Raw genomic sequence first — 21,553 nt, forward strand, 5'->3', positions numbered from 1 at the left:
TAGGCTGAAGAACCTCCTTCAGCTGAACCCCTCCTTTGATTCTGTGAATACCACATGTATACCAATGAACTTACATGTACTGTAGTAAAATAAATCTCTTTCTGCTTCTCTTGCAAGATATATTTGTGAGAGGGACTAGAGCTGTGTATCCCAGCGATACCATACCAAATTCACTAAATTGCATTTCAGTGGAATTTGCATCTGTGCAGCGTCTGATAACATTACAGAGATGGCATATGTGTGTGTGTAAGAAAGTACATTAAGCAATGCTATGATTGGATGCAATTAGGGTCAACCATAGCTTTTTGCATTTCTATTCCCTGTATACATACACACTTTGTACATTCTGACTCAAAATGACACTGGAATTTAGATTGAATTTGTAACTATCCTTCTTTCCTCAGTATCTTCGCTGAGTGCCACAATATCATTCCTCCAGGCCCCTTTCATGAGGCATGCATCTTTGATGGATGCCGAATGAAGAACACCACAGTGGATTGTTCCAGTTTAGCAACCTATGCACAAATGTGTAAATTGCAGGCTGGCATTTGCGTGAACTGGCGAGAAAGTACAAATGGGGAATGCCGTAAGTTATTAAGTCTTACTTTGAAATGTAATTTGGTTTAGATCATTTACAAAATATTAACCCACAATAAACACACAAGTGTTGTTTCTCAAGATGTCTGTTCTTAAAATTATACAGCTTACACCTGTCCTGACACAATGATATATGAGCCCTGTGGACCAAAACAACAACTTACTTGCAGTTTAAGGTTTGTTGTGTTCTCTTGAAAAAAAATCTCCATTTTGTGGTTTTGTTCTCATTTTATCGCTCTCTCTCTTGACTATATCCCCTTTTATGCCCTCAATATTAAGATACACTGACAAGAGCACATGGAGGGATGAGAGCACATTCACTGAAGGTTGTTTCTGCCCAGATGGGAAATTTCTTTTTGTGCAGTTAGACATGTGTGTAGACGTCTGTGGTAAGTTGATTTCTTTTTTTTCCTCCTGTTGAAGGACTTTACTTTTCTTTCCTGCTGCTGATGGTACAGTTCCACAAGCACTCCTAGTAACTAGTAATTAGTACTATCTTCCTTGGGGGAGATAAGCAAAGTCTCCTTGGAGCTGAACTATCTCGGAATGGAAACAGAATGGCAAATCAAGTCAACCTTTTATGACAATCTCAATAGTCCTGTTCCTGAGCCAGGAGATAGAGTGGTCCTAACTGGACAAGCAGCGGGAAACTTGTCAGATAGTGTTTTCAGTGTAAGCTGTGTGGTTTTAGCTGGTTAAACTCCAGCAGTACCCCAACACACACTCTGGGTCCCCAAACCTTGGCTCTTGCCAGACTGCACCTAATACTCTCTGAAATTCGTTCAGCAGGGTATGTCCCTCCAGGGAGAGAGTGCATTCCAATTCCAATACATGGGAGTTTCCATGTGTAGGAGGGATACATGGAGCTCTCAAATTAGTTTGGATATTCTTAAGCACAGTGATATGTTTCTGCATGTGTCAGACACTTGGCTGACCAAACCAAAATTGTCCAAGTGACCATAATTTATATGTGAATATTTATAATGAGTATTGATGGGCTGTTTGACCCAACCTCTGGAATTCCACCCCCCAATCAAACCGCCTCGCCCCCTTCCTTAACCTCCTTCAAGTCTCGCCTCAAAACCCTCTCTTCGACCATGCCATCGATCACCCCCCCGCCGCCCCCCCTTCCTCTCCCCTCCCTTCTCCCTCCCTGACCCCAGCTCAGCTTCAAAATGCTGTACACTGTCCAGCGCCTTGGGATGTCCTCACAACGTGAAAGGCGCTATATAAATGTAATCTTGTTCTTGTTGTTGTTTGAGTAAGCAAGCATCATCTAATTCAGTATAGATCATCAATCAAATCCATAACTTCCCAGTCCGTATGGTATGATTACACACTGGACCAAGTCATGGACTGAGTCATGAGAGGGACTAGACATATTTCCTTAGTAACAATTTATACTGGTTTACAGTGGGGTGCTGCCACGTTCCACTTGAATATAGAACATCAGAATCAAGTCAACCCTCTATGGTGGTCTTGGTGGTCCAGTTCCTGAGTCAGGTGATAACAGACCAGTCAGCATATTAGCAGGGCTTGAGGGACAGGGTTTCTTCCCTCTCAGCTCTTGTTAACTCTGAAAACCAAAGCACAAAAGGGTACATTAGTCCTAGCTGGACAAGCAGGACAGCTAACAGGATTGCCTGTGCTGGGGTGGGAATCTTTGCTGCTTCCCACATTGTCTCCATGTGTTAGTCATTTGCAGTGCTGGCTAATTACTTTGGTTATTTACCTCTGTTGCTCAATGATCTTTCATGAGTTTCTAAACTTTGTATCAATTCTATGTTTTTTCTAGATTACTGCTAAAACATTTTACAATTTTCTGGTTATACAGTATTCCAGAAATGGTGTGAGTTCCTAGCTGATCATTTTAATGTTTAATTCTAATATTCTCTGCCCTGTAGAATGCATAGGACCGGATGGGAAGCCAAGACAGGTACTAGATTCTCTTTGCTTCTTAATTTGCCCACTTGTAGTTCTAAAATATAGTAAAGCTATAATTTTTTATCCAGAGAGTTTTTACGGTCTCGAATCCACAGCCTGAAAGGTTGGTGGAAACAGATTCAATAATAGGGGAATTGGACAGACTTAAAAAGGAAGAATTTGCAGGGCTATGGGATAAGAGCGGGGGAGTGGGACTAGTTGGATAGCTCTGTCATAGGTACAGTGGGCCAAATGGTCTCCTGCTATGCTGTAAGATTCTATGATTCTATAACTATTGCCGGTGTATTCACCATATAACATATCTGTATCTTTCTGACTAAGATTGGTGAAACATGGCAAAGTAATTGTCAAGACTGTTTGTGTGATAACACAACACTGAGTGTTGTCTGCCAACCCCACCATTGCCAACCAGTTGCACCTGTTGAATGCACAAGACCAGGTTTTGTGCCAGTTGTCCAAACAAGTGAACAGGACTCTTGTTGTGAAGAAACCGTGTGTGGTAAGTAAGCATTCTACTTCTTGAACCGTGCAGGTATGCAGCTCACACATTAAATATCAAGTGAGTGAACACATCAGGTTGTGGGATTTGTGGGAGTGAGCAAGTCTGTGAATCTCTCTCCTCCCCAAGAACTGCCTTTTATACAGTAAGATTAATGATACAGAAGTTATAATATCCAATTGTTAAAGGGATGGCACATTGATGATTTCTCCACTTTACATTTTGATATATGCCTCCATTCAAAGATTGAAGAGACCCCTATTGTGTAGGTATTCATGTGTTTGCTGACCACTTTGCTATTTATCACCTCTTTGAATGGGGGGATTGAATGAACACAATGTGTTCAGTAATTGAAGCAATGTTGGAGAGTGTAATCTTTGCAAGCAGGTTTGAGACCACTCTGATGTCACAACATCGGGTTATCAATGCACAACAGCACAAAGAGAGAAATTTGGATTAATTTAATCACACGTTTTTGTTATTTATACAGAATGTAAAGTAAGCCATTGTCCATCTGAGAAAATTAGTTGTGATCCTGGATTTGAACCAGTTACGTATATCCCTGAAGGAGAATGTTGCTTAACTTACAACTGTGGTAAGTGCCGAATTTTCCTTTGTTTCTAAATAAATTATGGATGTGATGCAGCTGTAATAAGCCAGTAAATCAGTAAACCTCTCCCCACCCCCACCGTTCAACTGTCCATCTAGCTTTGTCAAATGCTTTGAGATGTCCTGCTGACGTGAAAGAACACTAAATAAATGTCATTTTTGTACTGTAAAGTATGCTTCCAGCCTGTACCTCAACTGTACTTGATCTAAAAATATTATTCTGTTTGCAGTGCCAAAGCAGGTGTGCGTGTACAATGACACTGAGTACAAGGTAAAGGAACTCTGGCACTTTTCCACCGCTACCTCTCCCCCTGACTACTGAGATCCTCACTCACACCTTCATTATGTCCAGGCTTGACTATTCAGTTGTCCACCAGACACCAACTGCAGACCATCCAGAACGCAATACAACTCAGCCCATGTCCTGTTCTGCAGCAGGCTTCGCCAGCCTATCATCCTCATCCTCACTCACCTCCACCAGCTACTTATCCCACAATGGATCAAATTCAAGATCCTTGTCCTCATAGTCAAATTCTATCACGGTCTCCCCCACCTACCACCCTCCCCCACCCTCTGACCTTCTGCAACCATATAACCTTTCCAGGTCTTGGGCTTAGGCCTTGTTAAGTACTCCGATGCCGCCCGGCATAGTAAGTTGTTGTTTTCCTGTGCTCAGCAAACACTGGCTTTGCTTCATGTTTCCTGCCTGAGCTTTCAGCCATTCCACCTCACTCTCCAGAACTCCACCTCGGAGTCCTTCCAACTTACCCCTCCCTCCTCACTTTTAAAGCCCACCTTTAGACTTATTCTTTGACCTCATTTTCGGTCCATCTTTCAGTCTGCACCAACCCTCTTCAGATCCAGCTGTACCCCTCCCCACCCTCACGACTCCTCAGCTCAGGTGTCCAGATGGCTGTGTAAATCACTTTGAGATGTCCTCCCAATGTGAAAGTCGTTTTATAATTTTAAATTGTACTGTACAATTCAAGATTTCTGCTGCTATTTGTGATTCCGTTCAGTGAACAGTGTATATTTCTAAATAAGGTGTGCAGACTCAGCAGAAATTCTGTACATTTTTATAAAAGAAATAAGATGAAAAAGTTATAACAGCTGACACACGAACAGCACTCTTCTTATAGAAATGTTAACATAGCCTCTCAGAGTCTGTAAAGAGAACTTTAAATTCCTTTGGTGAAAACTGACCCCTTAAGTGCAAAGAAATTTACAAATGTGACAATAATGTAATCTGGTCTTTCAGCCAGGAGTCATCCTTCCTCAGGAGGACCTGTGTCATTACTGCATGTGCACCAAGGAAACAGATCCATCCACCCAACTCAACCTCATCCGGTGCAACAAAACTGAGTGTGAAGTCATCTGCTCACCAGTAAGCACCTGACCCCGATTCCTGCTCCCCTCCTCACAATATTATTCAAGGTTCTGATTATTGTTTTTTTCAAAGGAACGAATCAGAAACGTTTCTGTGTATTTCTTTCAGGGTTTTCACTATGAAAAGGTTGTAGGAGAATGCTGTGGCAGCTGTGTCCAGAAAGACTGTGTAATCGAGATGTCAGACGAGCCATCAATAATCCTTAAGGTATGTGCATGTTACCTTGAGGAACTCAATGACCAAAATAATGAATACACTGGTTATTTGAGAGGTTCATGTTACAGAAAGTGTTTACGGATGATGCTATATGTGTGACGTATGATGTAAAGTGGCTATTCAAAATGTTTAGGGCCACCTTCGCATCAGCTCAGCCCTGGAGACCTGCCTTGGAGAGGCTGGAATTGGTTGATACTTAATTTACTGAGTTGCGCCACAGGAACTGAATCTGAAGAGGCAAGATGAATCTTTTGATACAGGCATTGAATTGTGTTCTACATGTATATTCTCCCTGATGAATAAGGGATGCAGTGTAGTTTGCGACACAACATGTCAAGCGACTGCAGGGATGGAAAACGAACTAGATAAACCTTGGTATTCTTTCGCCTAGTAAATTCTCATGTGGTCTTAAAAATGTAAAAGTGTTTTTAAGAATTTTGTGTAATATTCTCTTCCTGAATAAAAATAAATCTCTTCCTGTATTGGCACAGCCTGGAGCTACCATAGTAGACCCACAGGACAACTGTACCAGATTTCAATGTGTGAAAATAGGACCTCATTTTATTCCAAATATCTACAAGCAGTGGTGCCCTGAGCTGGACGAGGACAACTGTGAGCCTGTGAGTGTGAAATGCAGCAAAAATATTTAGCTTGGAAATTTAGACCTTTTTCCAAATGTATTAGACAATGTGCTTTCAAATAATGGACATTCCTTAATCTCTAATGCTCTGTATTTGGCAGGGTACACTAAGGTTCGACTCATATGGCTGTTGTCAAACATGTAAGTAACACGCACCATTACAGAATTATTATTATTATAATTGCAGAATTATTGAGTCTCTTTGTGGGTTCCGTTTTGAGCAAGTAAAAAGCAGCAGCCTGCTCACCAAGAGGGAGGTTGGAGGGGAACCTGTGCTCTAAACAGTCTATCATTCTATATCCATTCTTCAGATTGATCTCAGGAACCAGATCCATTATTCCCTGGAGGCCAACAATACCATTGTCCACTGCCCACCACCTCCTCCGTGCACCCACGCAAGCCCCTCAATCATCACATCTAACTCTAAGTGCAAAGAGCTCATGGACTTCCTTACCTCTAAAATTGACAACATCCGCCTGGCAGCTTCATCCTTCTGCTCCGTGTCACTTACCACTACCCTCATTCCATATCCTTCACCCACCCTGCCCTCAGCTCCTACCACGGCCCCATCCTACATTCATTTGCCCCCATCTCTCCTTCCTCCCTCTCATCCACTATCACCACCGGCTGCTTCGACTCCCTCCCCACCCACAGTACAGAGATAGCGCTCATGAAGGTCACAAACAATATCCTCTCTATCTGTGACCAGGGCTCCCTCTGTCTCCTGGACCTCTCCTCCGCGTTCGACACAGTCGATCACGCCATTCTCCTCCTCCACCTCCTTTCTTCCGACATCCACCTCAGTGGGACTCGCACTCGCTTGGTTCAAATCCTACCTTACAAACTGCCAGCCCTACATTTCTGCAAATGGCTTTTCTTCTCATTTCCACCCGGTCATCTGCGGGATAGCTACACCAAGAATACATCTTTGGCCCCTTCTCTTTCGCATCTATATGCTCCCTCTCGATGATGTCATCTGCAGACACGGGGTTAATTTCCACACGTTTGCAGATGACACTCAACTTTACTTTTCCACCTCCAGCTGCAACCCCCCCCCAGTCCCCTGATGTTCTGTCAGCTTGTCTGTTGGACATCAAGAGCTAGATAAGCACAAATTTCCTGCAATTAAACGTCAACAAGACGGAAGCCATACTCTTTGGCTCCCATCGATGTTTTCTGTCCCACGGTTCTGGCCTCATCAACCTACCTGACCTGTCCTTAAAGCTCAGTTATCCTTCCACCCCCACATCCAATGCCTGACCATATAGCCCGTCTCCAATGATACCTCACCGCAAAAGCTGCCGAAACCCTTGTCCGCGCCTTTGTCACCTCTCAGCTGGCCTATAAACCCCTCCTCGCTGGTCTCCCCTCCTCCACTATTCACAAAATTCAGCTCATTCAAAATTCCGCTGCCCACATTCTCACCCACACAAACTCCACACCCCGATTACTCCAGTCCTGGCCAAACCCCACTGGCTCCTGTCACAGAGCAGATTCACTTCAAGATCGTCACTCTAGTGTTTAAATCCCTCCATTCCTTGACCCCTCCCTCCCCCACCCATCTCTCTCACCTCCTCTCTCACCCACTGCCTCCGCTCTATTGCCTCCTCTGTGTTCCCCGAATCCTCCGCTCCATCATCGGCGGCCGTGCCTTCAGCTACTATGCCCCAAAACTTTGGAACTCCCTCCCTCAACCCCTTCACCTTGCCCCCTCCTTCCCCATCTTCAGGTCCCGCCTGAAGACCTTCCTCTTCAACTGCACCTACGGTCACCTTCCCCCTCCCCAGCTCGGCCTCGGGCTCCGCCATTGTTAAGCTCTGAGACACCGCCCGGCGTGGAGGGCGCTATATAAATGCATGTTGTTGTTGTAGATGCCGCAATGGACAGGGTATAAGCAGTAGCTTTGTGTTCAGCCATATGGGAAGTGATTTATACAGGACCAGACACACATGGGTGTCACTCACATCCTGTGAATTTGCATTTCAAACATCCAGCGAGTGCTTTTTGTCTAAACTGCCCAATCCTGGCAAACTCACGTTCTTCCCATTCTTCAGGTTTTATAGTTTAGAAGGATTCAAATCGTCTACTGCTTTAGTCACTTTCAGATTGCGGTGACTGCACATCAGGCAGTTGTGATAATACAATGTAGACGTTTTGCTGATAGTTTTGGTTTTCTCCCCTTGCTCTCAGAAGCAACACCTGACAGGCCTAGTGAGTGGTGCGAGGGCAACGCAGTTCTAGTTGTTATGACATAAGAGGCTGTCAAGGTCTTAGAGGCAGTGTAGAGGGGAGCAAAGAGAAGGATCTGCAGTGTTAGAGGAATGAGTGATAATTATAAGGGGGTTTTTGGTAGAGTCGACAAGAAGAAACTGTATCCTCTGGCGGGTGAGTCGGTAACCAGAGAACCACAAATTTAATATAATTGGCAAAAGAACCAGAGGGGAGACAAGGAGAATTTTTTTACCCAGAGAGTTGTTACGTCTGGAATGCACTGGGTGGTGGAAGCAGATTGAATAATAGATTTCAAAAGGGAATTGGATAGGTACTTAAAAAGGAAAAATTACAGGGCTGTGGGGTAAGAGCGGGGATGTGGGACCAGTTGGTAGCTCTTTCAAAGAGCCGGAACAGACCTGATGGGCCGAATGGCCTCCTTCTGTGCTGTAAGATTCTATGATTAGGCAAGCTAGGGCTCTGCATTCTTGAAAGCAGACTTCTCAGATGGGGCCTCATAGAGGTGGGTGACATTTTAAAGATAGAAAAAGTAATTCAGAAACAATATTTTTGGATGCAGCAAGACAGTAGAACAAGAGGATATATGTGTAGAGTTGCAAAGGGCAATTTCAGCACAGATACCAGAGACCATTTTTTTATCCAGAGTAGTCAACAACTGAAACCAGTTGCCAGGACAGGTGGTTCAAATGGGCTGAACCTGTCTTATGATCTTATGTGAGAGTTGATGGAAAGTGACCAAATAAATTCCAGACTTCTTGATCTGAGCGCTCCTACAGCTGACACCTTCATCGTGGATCCTAAGTTAATTCATCCACCTTTCAGGAAATGTAGTGAATCCGCTGGATCTAACTATTAAGTCATTGCAGTTTGATGAGCTGACTTGTGCTCCATGTCTGCAGGTGCCCCAAGGACCTGCGGCGTCTCAGAAATCAGCACCTACATCCATCACAAGCAATGTCAGTCTGAAAAGCAAGTCTCAATGAAATACTGCGGAGGACGCTGCATGACCTATTCCATGTATGTATTCAACTTCCATTAATGTAGAAACCCTAGGAACTCATTGTCAGAACAGTTTACGAATAGAAGCATCTGTTAAATGGATGGCCACAGATATATGTATAATGCACAATTAGCTACTAAGGAGAATTTTCTATTCCATGGTCACTTCTGTATTGCAATCTAACATTTGTAAATATCCTCCGCATGGTTAATCAGCCCATTCCGCTACGTTAAATGCAAGGGTTATTATCAGTAGTATACTTAACAAATATTTCATTGGGAATCCAAGTGTAACATTAGTAACAGGAGACGCCAACCCACAAACATTTTTAAAAGGAAATTAGACAAACATCTGAAAAGAAAAGTATAAAAGGGAATGGGTGGGACTAAAAGTATAGCTCTAACAGAGATCTAGTTCAGGCATGATGGATCACAGAGCCTCCTTCCATGCTAGACAAATGGGTATCTCAAATTGTGCCTCCTGGTAAGCAGAAGTAGATCATGGTGGAGCTATGTTCCCACGGTCAGCATGACAGACTTCCGGGAGCCTGCCAGAATAGCTAATTGCAAATGCCATCACATTGTCTGATCTTAGAGCTATTGTTTGTTGGCAAGGAGCCATGAGTGTAAGTACCGTCTCCTTGTGCTTTTCTGACACAGGTATTCTGCTGAAGCTAATGCAGTTTCCCACAACTGCTCATGCTGCCAGGAGTTAGCCACCAGCAAGCAGGTTGTCACCTTACTTTGTCCAGATGACACGACCATGGAGTTCACCTACATATCTGTGACCGAGTGCGGATGCATAGCCACCCCCTGTGGGGAACCCATGACGACAGAGGCAAAGAAATTGCTGAGTCAAACGTCGGGATAAGACAAGGAACAGCATTAGACAATGCAGAGGAAAGGAGTACACAGAAAAGGGAATAGATATCAAAGCTTTAACTAGGAAATAATACTAGCAATGCCAAGCACACTGCCTCTCTGTTTGCTTTGCTGAAACTGCGCACTGCCATTTATTTACTTTTCTTTCAAGCCATCTGCCACTCTAGTCTATCCTCTGCAGCACACAACTGCTTTGCAAACATTACCCAGAGTTCACATTATGGCAACAACTGATTTAAACCTCCACATTACTAATTTTACTGTGAAATTTGAACCACTTCTTTGTACACAATTGTATATATACAGCACGTGAGAGACACTAAAATCTCTGTTAGCAGGTTCTGCACTGAGGTGTTACTAAATGTTGTGTAAAGAACTTTCTACAACATGGATGAGGTTCAGTTAACTTCACAGTGAACCTCACACTGAATAATATTGGTGCTAACTACTTGCCACTGCAATGAGGAAACTGCCTAAAAAGTAATGTTATAATTCAACACAATTCACTACTTCTCTTTGACAGTGCCTTCAGCTCCCCTCTCGACTCTCTACCCCCTCTTCGCTCCCTCCCTTCCCTCCCCTCACCCTGACCATCCCCCCCTCCTCGCTCCCTCCCTTCCCTCCCCTCACCCTGACCATTTCCCCCTTCCTCGCTCACTCCCTTCCCTCCCCTCACCCTGACCATTCCCCCCCTCCTCGCTCCCTCCCTCCCCTCACCCTGACCATTTCCCCTTCCTCGCTCCCTCCCTTCCCTCCCCTCACCCTGACCATTCCCCCCTCCTCGCTCCCTCCCTCCCCTCCCCCTGACCATTTCCCCCAATGCTCGGGTCCTGACCCAACTGTACAGCGCCTTGGGACGTCCTCCCGACGTGAAAGGCGCTCTATAAATGGAATCTTGTTGTTGTTGTTGTTGTACTTGTTCTTTAACTGACATATTTTCTCACCCTTTCTTACCATATATGCAAATACTCCGGTTGCAAATTTCTAGATTTTCTTAAAAGTCAATAAAAGTTCATCAATTACTTTTCATTGTCTGATTGTTCATAAAGCAACTCTTTTCACCCTGAGCAAACTGTAGGACCAACAAAAACAATTAGCAGTTATATAGCGCCCTTTACATGGGGTAGTATCCCAGAGAGTGGCGGAATCTGACAACAAGCCAGGGGGAGACAGAGTGGGGTGGGGGGGGAGGTGACCGTAAACACGATCAAAAAGGAAGGTTTTTAGGCGGGATTTGAAAGTGGTGAGGGAGCAGGAAAGGCAGAGAGGTTGAGGGAGAGAATTCCAGAGTTTCGGGCGGTAGAGGCTGAAGGCACGGCCACCGATGGTGGAGCAGAGGGGGCGAGGGACAAACAGTAAGCTGGAGCCAGCCGAGCAGAGGAAGCGGGTGGTGGAGTGGTGGGTAAGCAGATCGGGGAGGTAGGGAGGTGCGAGGGCACGAAGGGGTTTGAGAACAAGTGAGAGGATCTTGAAATCGATCCGTTCGGTGATTGGGAGCCAGTGGAGCCTGGCATGGGCTGGTGTGATGGGGGGACGTGATGGGGGGCAATGTAACTCAGGTGGAAAAAAAAGGATGTGGGGTAGAAAGGAAAGCTAGGGATCAAACCTGAATCTGGAAGTTGGGCACAGGTTCAGAGAGTCTGAGGGAGAGCCCGGGGAGGTTGAGAAGTTCAGGCCAGAAGGAGAGAAGACGTTGATGGGAGCCAAAGAGTATGGCTTCCGTCTTGACAACATTCAGCTGCAGGAAATTTGCACTCATCCAAGCCTTGATGTACGTCAAACAAGCTGACAGGACATCAGTGGACTGGGCGTCGCAGCTGGAGGAGAAGTAGATTTGAGTGTCATCTGCGCACATGTAGAAGTTGACCCCATGTCTGCGGATGACATCCCCGAGAGGGAGCATGTAGATGAGAAAAGAATTGGGCCAAGGATGGAGCCTTGGGGTACCCCGCGGGTAACAGAAGGGGGGACGGAGGAGAAACCATTGGCCAAGATGAAGTGCTAGCGGTTGGTTAAATAGGACTCGAACCATGCGAGTGCCGTCCCAATAACGTGGGTGAAAGGAAGAGAGGCGGTGGAGGAGGATGGCGTGGGCGACCGTGTCAAATGCAGTGGAGAGATCCAGGAGGAGGAGGAGGCAGAGGGAGCCCTGGTCAGAGCGAGAAGACAATGCGTTCCAGGGCTTTGGAATGGGATGGTAGTGCGTGAGGTTGAAGGAACACCAAAACACACACAATATTCTATCACTGCACAGACACAAGAAAGAAAACAACATAACCTCCTTTCTGTGCTTGACAAATATTATGATTTTCCACTCAAAACATCAACTGCAATATCACTTTAACAAATCTGATTTTCTTTCTGTGGGGATTGAGTTACAATCATGAATTAAAATCTCTGGAAAATCATCATGATTGCAGCCAAAAATTGTCATTATCTTGCCAGCTGCAGGTTCTCCCAGCCAGGCCAGCGGGGACAGAGGCTGGATCTCTCCATGACAAGGGTTAACCGAGACACAGAAAACAGGTTGCAGAATACAGGCCGCAGATGATGCCAGAGAGAGCAGTGGACAATAATTGGATTGCATGCAGTCTCATTTCTGCCCAATATATACAATTAATGTACAGCAATATTCGCAATTTGTTGGGAAAACTCTATCCCTGAAATCACACGTCACTGAACCCTTTATCAAGGCATTTGGTTTATTTTACCTTTCCTCTTCTGACGCCGTTTGGTTTCACAAACCAGGCTCCTCAACGGCTTCATCTAATAAACTCTCTCTCTGCTAAGTAAAGCGAGCTGATAAATAGCGACATTAGTGATTTTCAGAAGTAGCAAAATTACGAGTTAAAAATAGCAGCTACAATTTTCCAGACAACCCTCCTTGTACCTAACTTCATATTTTTCTGTGTCCTCTGCTGGTGGCTGAATATTTGAACACGTTGGACATTTCCCCAGCCCGGCTTGGCCATCCCCTTTTTAAAGGAGAACTTGAGGTGAAAGAAACTTGAGATTTTACTGCAATTGAAACTTTGGTTTCTCTTCTGCTGTTGCTATTGCTTTGCTCACTGTGATAGTTTGCCAGCAAAGCAACAACAACAAAATGCATTTATATAGCGCCCCTCATGCAGGGTAATGTCCCAGAACACTTGACAGTGGTAGAGCACGACGCCAGGAAGGTCTTCAGAGGCAATATGAAAATGAGGACAGAAGGGGCAAAGCGGTGGGAAGAGTGTTCCAGAGTTTTGGGGCGCAGTGGCTGAAAGCTCAGACACTGATGGTGCAACAGACTTGCTGACACGTTACAACAGCAGCACTGCCTGTTTAAGAAAAACAACAACAATAAAATTACATTTGTAAAGTGCCTTTCACATCGGGAGGACATCCCAAGCCGCTGGACAATCAGTGTTTCGGACCCGAGCTGGGGGTCCGGATCGGGGAGTGTGGAGGGCAAGTACAATTTAATGACATTTATTGAGCGTCTTTCAACAACAACAACAACAACAACAAGATTCCATTTATAAAGCGCCTTTCACGTCAGGAGGACGTCCCAAGGCACTGCACAGTTGGGTCATGACCCGAGCAGGGGGGAAATGGTCAGGGTGAGGGGAGGGAAGGGAGGGAGCGAGGAGGGGGAAGAGAGTCGAGAGGGGAGCTGAAGGCTCGGTCAAAGAGAAGACTTTCACGTCGGGAGGATGTCCCAAAGTGCTGAACAGTCAGGTGTCGGTGCCCGAACATGGGGGAGGGGTGGTGTAGGGGTGAGGGAAGGCAGAGAGGTGGGAGGGAGACCAAAGGCACAGTCGAAGAGAAGGGTCTTGAGACCGGCCTTGAAGGAGGCGAGGGAGGAAGCGAGGGGAAGGGACTGTGAGACGGAGTTCCAGAGTGTGGAGGCAGAGAGGCTGAAAGCCCGGCCACCGATGGTAGGGTGGGTCGGGCGGGAGACATGGAGCAGCCGGAGCCCGCTGAACGGAGGGAGTGGTGCGCGACTGAAGACATTGTCAAAGCGGAGGGTGTTGAGATGGGTCTTCAAAGAGGAAAGGAAGGGGTGAGGCAGAAGTTCTGTGGGATGGACTTCCAGAGGGCAAGGGCAGAGTGTCTGTAGGCCTGCCCACTACTGGAGGGGCGAGTGAGGCGGAGACGTGAAGCAGGCCAGAGCACGCTGAGTGGAGGGAGCGGGCAGGATGGTAGGGGGTTAGGAGGTCGAAGAGGTAGGGAGGAGCAAGGCCATGGAGGGTTTTGAAGGTGAGGACCAGGATCTTGAACTGTATCCTCTGTGTGATGCGAAGCCAGTGGAATTGGGCGAGGATGGGGTGATAGGGTCATGGAGCCTGGTGGGGGAGAGGACACGGGCTGCAGAGTTCAGGGATCATTAATTCCGACTACTTTTAGGAGAGAATTTAAATTTGATTGATTGGTTCTCTCTCTGATGTAATACGTTTGTCGGCTAAACAACATCGATAAGTGAGCCTTGTTTACAGGTCAACACAAAACTGCTGATCAATTTAAACCAATCTGACTTATTAGTGAATGTTGCCCTCTGGTGTCCTCGGAGGGTAAATAGTTTATGGTACAGAAGAAAGCCATCACACCTCAGCTACTCCATTAGAATTCTCTGCTCTATAATTCCATTTAATATATTTTTTGTTGGAAATATTCATTCAATTCCCTTTTAAATGTTGTTATGAGGGAATCAAACGGCTTGATTTCAATGTCTATTTCTGATAAATAGAAATATCTTGTGCTGCCCACGGCTCGTACTGCCCACTGCTCGTATTGCCCACTGCTCGTACTGCCCACTGCTTGTGCTGCCCACACTTTGGCACATTGCTTGCTGTCTTTAGCCAATGTTCATTGCTCACTTTGACCATAGAATCCAATTGGAAGTGGAAAGAAGCATTTGCTGGAACCAGAGAACTGCATGTGCTAAACCCAATAAGTGGGCCTGGAGACTGTGGTGGGAATTGTCAATGTGTCAGTGATTTACAAGCTGGCATCATGGCTGCCCCATGCAGTTTAATCTGATAAATGTGGGAACATTGAATTGGCTCCTGTCCCAGAGTGACTGCCAGGCTGATAGTGTGTTCTTTTTGTGATGTGTAATGGAGCACAGCAGTTGCTAATTAGCAAATGGAGCCATTTGTCTTATTGTAGTAATTGGAACATGAAGCAGCTCAAGGCGCCCAGGTGACCCTCTGCTCAAAATGCGAGAGCACAGGCTCGCTGGGAGGCCTCCGCTGGCCAAAAACCTGGTGCTGCCAGTCATTGCAATGTTACATTTCTCCTCTCACCAAGAGCTTGTGCTCACTGGGTATCCAGCCACCTGCACGGCCTGGGCTAAAGGACCTAAGGCTGCTGCTGGATCTACGTTGCATAGTAGAGAATAATAATATTCTTTGCATTTGATACAGATCATTATCATGTCTTCGAGGCGTTGCAAAGCTCTTCACGGAAAATACTGCAAAGTGAATTGACTGTCTATTTGTGGGCGAAATGCAGCAGCCAATTGCGCACAGCAATGTCCCCACAAACAGTCGTGGATTGACCAACTTATTATTGTTTGTCTTGAGGCATTATTATCAGGCGTGTGGAGTAAGGAAACTTCACCCTGCCAGGTATCAAAACCAGGTCTCTTGCTTGCAAGGCGAGTGCTCAAACCGCTGAGCTACAGGACCCAGTGCAGATCAGTGGCAGTGGGTGACTGCACATTTGCTTCGGAAGATTGTAGGTTCAAGCCTCACATTGAGACTTTAGCTCACAGTCCAGTCTGATGCTCCAGCACAGGACTGGGCGAGCACTGCATTGTCAAACGTACAGTCCTTCGGATGTGATGTTTATCTGAGTCATCTGAGAGTTCAGGTGGGCATTAAAGATCCCAAAGCACTATTTGTAAACAGAAAGGAGTTGCTCCTGGTGTCCAGGCTAACAATCATAGGAACAGAGGAGGAGGTCGTTCAGCCCATCTGGCCTGTGCCACTACTTCATTAGATATTGGCTGATCATTTAATCCCAATGCCCTTTCACCATGCCTCTCAATACCTCTACAACAATACAACAGAAAATTACATTTGTACAGCGCCTTTCGTGTGGGGAGGATGTCCCAAGGCGCCACTTACCCAATTATCTGATCTCCTGTTATCACCTAATCTCTGTGGTTCTATTAAAAAACTTGATTTGATTTGTGAATGATCCATGTTGTTGACTTTCCCTGATCTGTGCAGATTTATCCAGATGTCAGTTATTCTGTCCCTAGTGACAGATCTCTGTAATTTGCCCATCACTGCTGTTATACTCACAGGCCTGCAGTTGCTTTATCCCTTCCTGCCTTCTTGAAACAACAACTTGCATTTACACAGCGCCTCTCACACAGGGTTGCATTCCAGAGCGCTTGACAGTGGTGGAGCACAACACCGACCCCGGGGGTAGGGGGAGATGACCGCAGATCGAATAGGAAGATCTTCAGGCGCAAGCTGAAGATGGGGAAAGAAAGGGCCAGGCAGAGAGTCAGAAAAAGAGTGTTCCAGAGTTTCGGGGCGTAGTGGCTGAAAGCGCAGCCACCAATGGTGGAACAGAGGGCACGAGGGACATGCAAGAGGCCGGAGCCAGTTGAGCGGAGGCAACGGGTTGTGGTTTGGTTGGAGAGGGAGGGAGGTGCCAGGGCATGAAGGGATTTGAAAAATGAGTGTGAAGATCTCGAAATCTACCCGATTGGTGATGGTGGCCAGTGGAGATCGGCTAGAACTGGTGTGAAGGGAGTTTAGAAACAAAAACAGAAATCGCTGGGAACACTCAGCATCTATGGGGAAAGGAAAGTGAGTTTCGGGATCACGACCCTTCGAGTTCAGAGTATAGATTTACTGCGGGTGAGTATGCAAGTGGCGGAGTTTTGGATAAGTTGGATCCTGTTATGGTGGAGCTGGGAGACCGGCAATGAGGGCATTGAGAAGTCCAGTCGGGAGGTGATAAACACATGTTTTGGCTGCATTTGGGGTAAGATATGATCGGAGACGGGCAATATGGCAAATGTGGAGGAAGACAGTTCTGGTCAGGGACTGGATGTGGGGAAGGAAGGACAGCTGCAGGTCGATCCTGATGCCAAGGTTGCACAGTGGTTCAGCAAGGATAGGCCAGGGACGTGGAGGAGCCGCAGGATAGAAGACTTTGATGGGAGCCAATGAGAATGGTTTCTGTCTTGACAACATTTAGTTGTAGAAATCACTCATCTAGGCCCTGACGTCCGCCAGACAAACTGAGAGAACATCGACGGACCTGAAGTCGCAGCTGGAGAAGAAGTAAATTTGTGTGTCATCCACACACACGTGTAAGATTTCTCCATGTCTGTGGATGATATTGCCCAGAGAGAGCATATAGATGAGGAAGAGGAGGGGCCAAGGAAGCCCTGGGGTACACCACAGGTGACGGGGCGGGGACCGGAGAAGAAACCATTTGAAGAGATAAAGTGAAGGCGGGTTGTTAAGTAGGACTCGAACCAGATAGTGTGGTCACACTGAAGTGGATGAGCGAGGAGAGGCGGTGGAGGAGGTCAACTGTGGCCAGGAGGACGAGGAGGCAGAGGGAGCCCTGGTCACAGAGAGAGAGGAGGTCATTTGTGACCTTGACAAGTGCCGACCTGTGCTGTGGGCAGGGCAGAAACCGGACTGGAGGGGCTTGAGGAGGGAGTGGAGGGGGAGGTGAGAGCAAAGCTGTTTAGCGACAACGTGTTACATTTGCTGTTATTGAGTTACATTTGGAGTTCTGTAGCTCAGCGGTTAGAGCAATCGCCTCGCAAGCGAGAGAGCCGGCAGAGCAAAATGTTGGGCAAGTTTCCTCATGCCTCTGTTCACCAGTAAGTAGGAACTCGGTTGTTAGTGGATCGCTTTTCTGGAGGTAAAATTCCTTCAAAGAAAATAATAATAATAATATTTTGGTCACTTCAATTCACGACTGTTTGTGGGACACTGCTGTGTGCAATTGGCTGCCCTGTTTCGCCCACAAAATGTAGTCAATTCAAACAGTATATTCTGTGAAACGCTTTGAGACGTCTTGAAGACTTGTCTATATCAAATGCAAGTATTACTATTATTATTTTGTTGTCCATTAGTCCTTCAATTCATTTCATGGTTGTCTATTGGACATTACATTCGACAAGACGTGAAAAGCGCTATATCAAATGCAAAGATTATATTATTATTATTTACTGTGTCTGCACGTTTGTGTATAAATACACAATAGCTATACTTGTCACAAAGTGGACAAAGTCACTACAAATAGCTGTGAAGTGAAAGATGTTTGTGGAAAAAGAAAATATTTCTATTTATCAGAAATAGACATTGAAATCAAGCCGTTTGATTCCCTCATAACAACATTTAAAAGGGAATTGAATGAATATTTCCAACAAAAAATATATTAAATGGAATTATAGAGCAGAGAATTCTAATGGAGTAGCTGAGGTGTGATGGCTTTCTTCTGTACCATAAACTATTTACCCTCCGAGGACACCAGAGGGCAACATTCACTAATAAGTCAGATTGGTTTAAATTGATCAGCAGTTTTGTGTTGACCTGTAAACAAGGCTCACTTATCGATGTTGTTTAGCCGACAAACGTATTACATCAGAGAGAGAACCAATCAATCAAATTTAAATTCTCTCCTAAAAGTAGTCGGAATTAATGATCCCTGAACTCTGCAGCCCGTGTCCTCTCCCCCACCAGGCTCCATGACCCTATCACCCCATCCTCGCCCAATTCCACTGGCTTCGCATCACACAGAGGATACAGTTCAAGATCCTGGTCCTCACCTTCAAAACCCTCCATGGCCTTGCTCCTCCCTACCTCTTCGACCTCCTAACCCCCTACCATCCTGCCCGCTCCCTCCACTCAGCGTGCTCTGGCCTGCTTCACGTCTCCGCCTCACTCGCCCCTCCAGTAGTGGGCAGGCCTACAGACACTCTGCCCTTGCCCTCTGGAAGTCCATCCCACAGAACTTCTGCCTCACCCCTTCCTTTCCTCTTTGAAGACCCATCTCAACACCCTCCGCTTTGACAATGTCTTCAGTCGCGCACCACTCCCTCCGTTCAGCGGGCTCCGGCTGCTCCATGTCTCCCGCCCGACCCACCCTACCATCGGTGGCCGGGCTTTCAGCCTCTCTGCCTCCACACTCTGGAACTCCGTCTCACAGTCCCTTCCCCTCGCTTCCTCCCTCGCCTCCTTCAAGGCCGGTCTCAAGACCCTTCTCTTCGACTGTGCCTTTGGTCTCCCTCCCACCTCTCTGCCTTCCCTCACCCCTACACCACCCCTCCCCCATGTTCGGGCACCGACACCTGACTGTTCAGCACTTTGGGACATCCTCCCGACGTGAAAGTCTTCTCTTTGACCGAGCCTTCAGCTCCCCTCTCGACTCTCTTCCCCCTCCTCGCTCCCTCCCTTCCCTCCCCTCACCCTGACCATTTCCCCCCTGCTCGGGTCATGACCCAACTGTGCAGTGCCTTGGGACGTCCTCCTGACGTGAAAGGCGCTTTATAAATGGAATCTTGTTGTTGTTGTTGTTGTTGAAAGACGCTCAATAAATGTCATTAAATTGTACTTGCCCTCCACACTCCCCGATCCGGACCCCCAGCTCGGGTCCGAAACACTGATTGTCCAGCGGCTTGGGATGTCCTCCCGATGTGAAAGGCACTTTACAAATGTAATTTTATTGTTGTTGTTTTTCTTAAACAGGCAGTGCTGCTGTTGTAACGTGTCAGCAAGTCTGTTGCACCATCAGTGTCTGAGCTTTCAGCCACTGCGCCCCAAAACTCTGGAACACTCTTCCCACCGCTTTGCCCCTTCTGCCCCATTTTCATATTGCCTCTGAAGACCTTCCTGGCGTCGTGCTCTACCACTGTCAAGTGTTCTGGGACATTACCCTGCATGAGGGGCGCTATATAAATGCATTTTGTTGTTGTTGCTTTGCTGGCAAACTATCACAGTGAGCAAAGCAATAGCAACAGCAGAAGAGAAACCAAAGTTTCAATTGCAGTAAAATCTCAAGTTTCTTTCACCTCAAGTTCTCCTTTAAAAAGGGGATGGCCAAGCCGGGCTGGGGAAATGTCCAACGTGTTCAAATATTCAGCCACCAGCAGAGGACACAGAAAAATATGAAGTTAGGTACAAGGAGGGTTGTCTGGAAAATTGTAGCTGCTATTTTTAACTCGTAATTTTGCTACTTCTGAAAATCACTAATGTCGCTATTTATCAGCTCGCTTTACTTAGCAGAGAGAGAGTTTATTAGATGAAGCCGTTGAGGAGCCTGGTTTGTGAAACCAAACGGCGTCAGAAGAGGAAAGGTAAAATAAACCAAATGCCTTGATAAAGGGTTCAGTGACGTGTGATTTCAGGGATAGAGTTTTCCCAACAAATTGCAAATATTGCTGTACATTAATTGTATAATTGGGCAGAAATGAGACTGCATGCAATCCAATTATTGTCCACTGCTCTCTCTGGCATCATCTGCGGCCTGTATTCTGCAACCTGTTTTCTGTGTCTCGGTTAACCCTTGTCATGGAGAGATCCAGCCTCTGTCCCCGCTGGCCTGGCTGGGAGAACCTGCAGCTGGCAAGATAATGACAATTTTTGGCTGCAATCATGATGATTTTCCAGAGATTTTAATTCATGATTGTAACTCAATCCCCACAGAAAGAAAATCAGATTTGTTAAAGTGATATTGCAGTTGATGTTTTGAGTGGAAAATCATAATATTTGTCAAGCACAGAAAGGAGGTTATGTTGTTTTCTTTCTTGTGTCTGTGCAGTGATAGAATATTGTGTGTGTTTTGGTGTTCCTTCAACCTCACGCACTACCATCCCATTCCAAAGCCCTGGAACGCATTGTCTTCTCGCTCTGACCAGGGCTCCCTCTGCCTCCTGTCCTCCTGGACTCTCCACGCGTTCGACACGTCGCACGCCATCCTCCTCCAGCCTCTCTTCCTGTCACACCACATGGGACGCACTCGCCTGGTTCGAGCCTACCTACACAACCGCAGCATACATCTGCACAAGGTTCTCCTCCTCCTCCCCCGTCACCTGTGGTGTACCCCAAGGTCCATCCTTGGCCCTCCTCTTTCTATCTACATGCTCCCTCTGGGATGTCATCCGCAGACATGGGGTAACTTCACATGTGCGCGGAGACACCAAATCTATTCTCTCCAGCTGCGACCCCAGTCCCTGATGTTCTGTCAGTTTTGCCGTCACTCAGGTTGGATGAGGCAAATTTCTCAGCTGAAGTTGCAAGACGGAAGCCATACTCTTTGACTCTCGTCAACGTCTAAAATGCTCTCCCCTCCTCCACCTGCCCGACCTCCCTCTAAAACTCTCTGAACCTGTGCCCAACTTCCAGATTCAGGTTTGATCCCTAGCTTTCCTTTCTACCCCACATCCTTTTTTTTCCACCTGAGTTACATTGCCCCCCATCACGTCCCCCCATCACACCAGCCCATGCCAGGCTCCACTGGCTCCCAATCACCGAACGGATCGATTTCAAGATCCTCTCACTTGTTCTCAAACCCCTTCGTGCCC

The 21,553-nt window shown here is 46.4% G+C and overlaps 1 protein-coding gene across 1 annotated transcript in view; it reads left to right on the top strand.

Moving 5' to 3' along the window:
• LOC103190818 (mucin-2-like) overlaps window positions 1–10,566 on the top strand; it is a 54,160-nt gene extending 43,594 nt beyond the window's left edge. The window contains 13 exon segments of the mRNA XM_042341546.1: window positions 405–586; window positions 704–773; window positions 877–986; window positions 2,502–2,533; window positions 2,863–3,040; window positions 3,531–3,635; window positions 3,880–3,920; window positions 4,908–5,033; window positions 5,145–5,243; window positions 5,744–5,872; window positions 5,994–6,033; window positions 9,024–9,141; window positions 9,784–10,566. Of these exon segments, the coding sequence (XP_042197480.1) occupies window positions 405–586; window positions 704–773; window positions 877–986; window positions 2,502–2,533; window positions 2,863–3,040; window positions 3,531–3,635; window positions 3,880–3,920; window positions 4,908–5,033; window positions 5,145–5,243; window positions 5,744–5,872; window positions 5,994–6,033; window positions 9,024–9,141; window positions 9,784–9,994 (1,441 nt within the window). The 3' untranslated portion in view covers window positions 9,995–10,566.
• The last annotated feature ends 10,987 nt before the right edge of the window (window positions 10,567–21,553 follow it).

This window comes from Callorhinchus milii, unplaced genomic scaffold (genome assembly GCF_018977255.1).
Source record: "Callorhinchus milii isolate IMCB2004 unplaced genomic scaffold, IMCB_Cmil_1.0 Scaffold17, whole genome shotgun sequence".
In the NCBI taxonomy this organism is placed as follows: Eukaryota; Metazoa; Chordata; class Chondrichthyes; order Chimaeriformes; family Callorhinchidae; genus Callorhinchus; species Callorhinchus milii.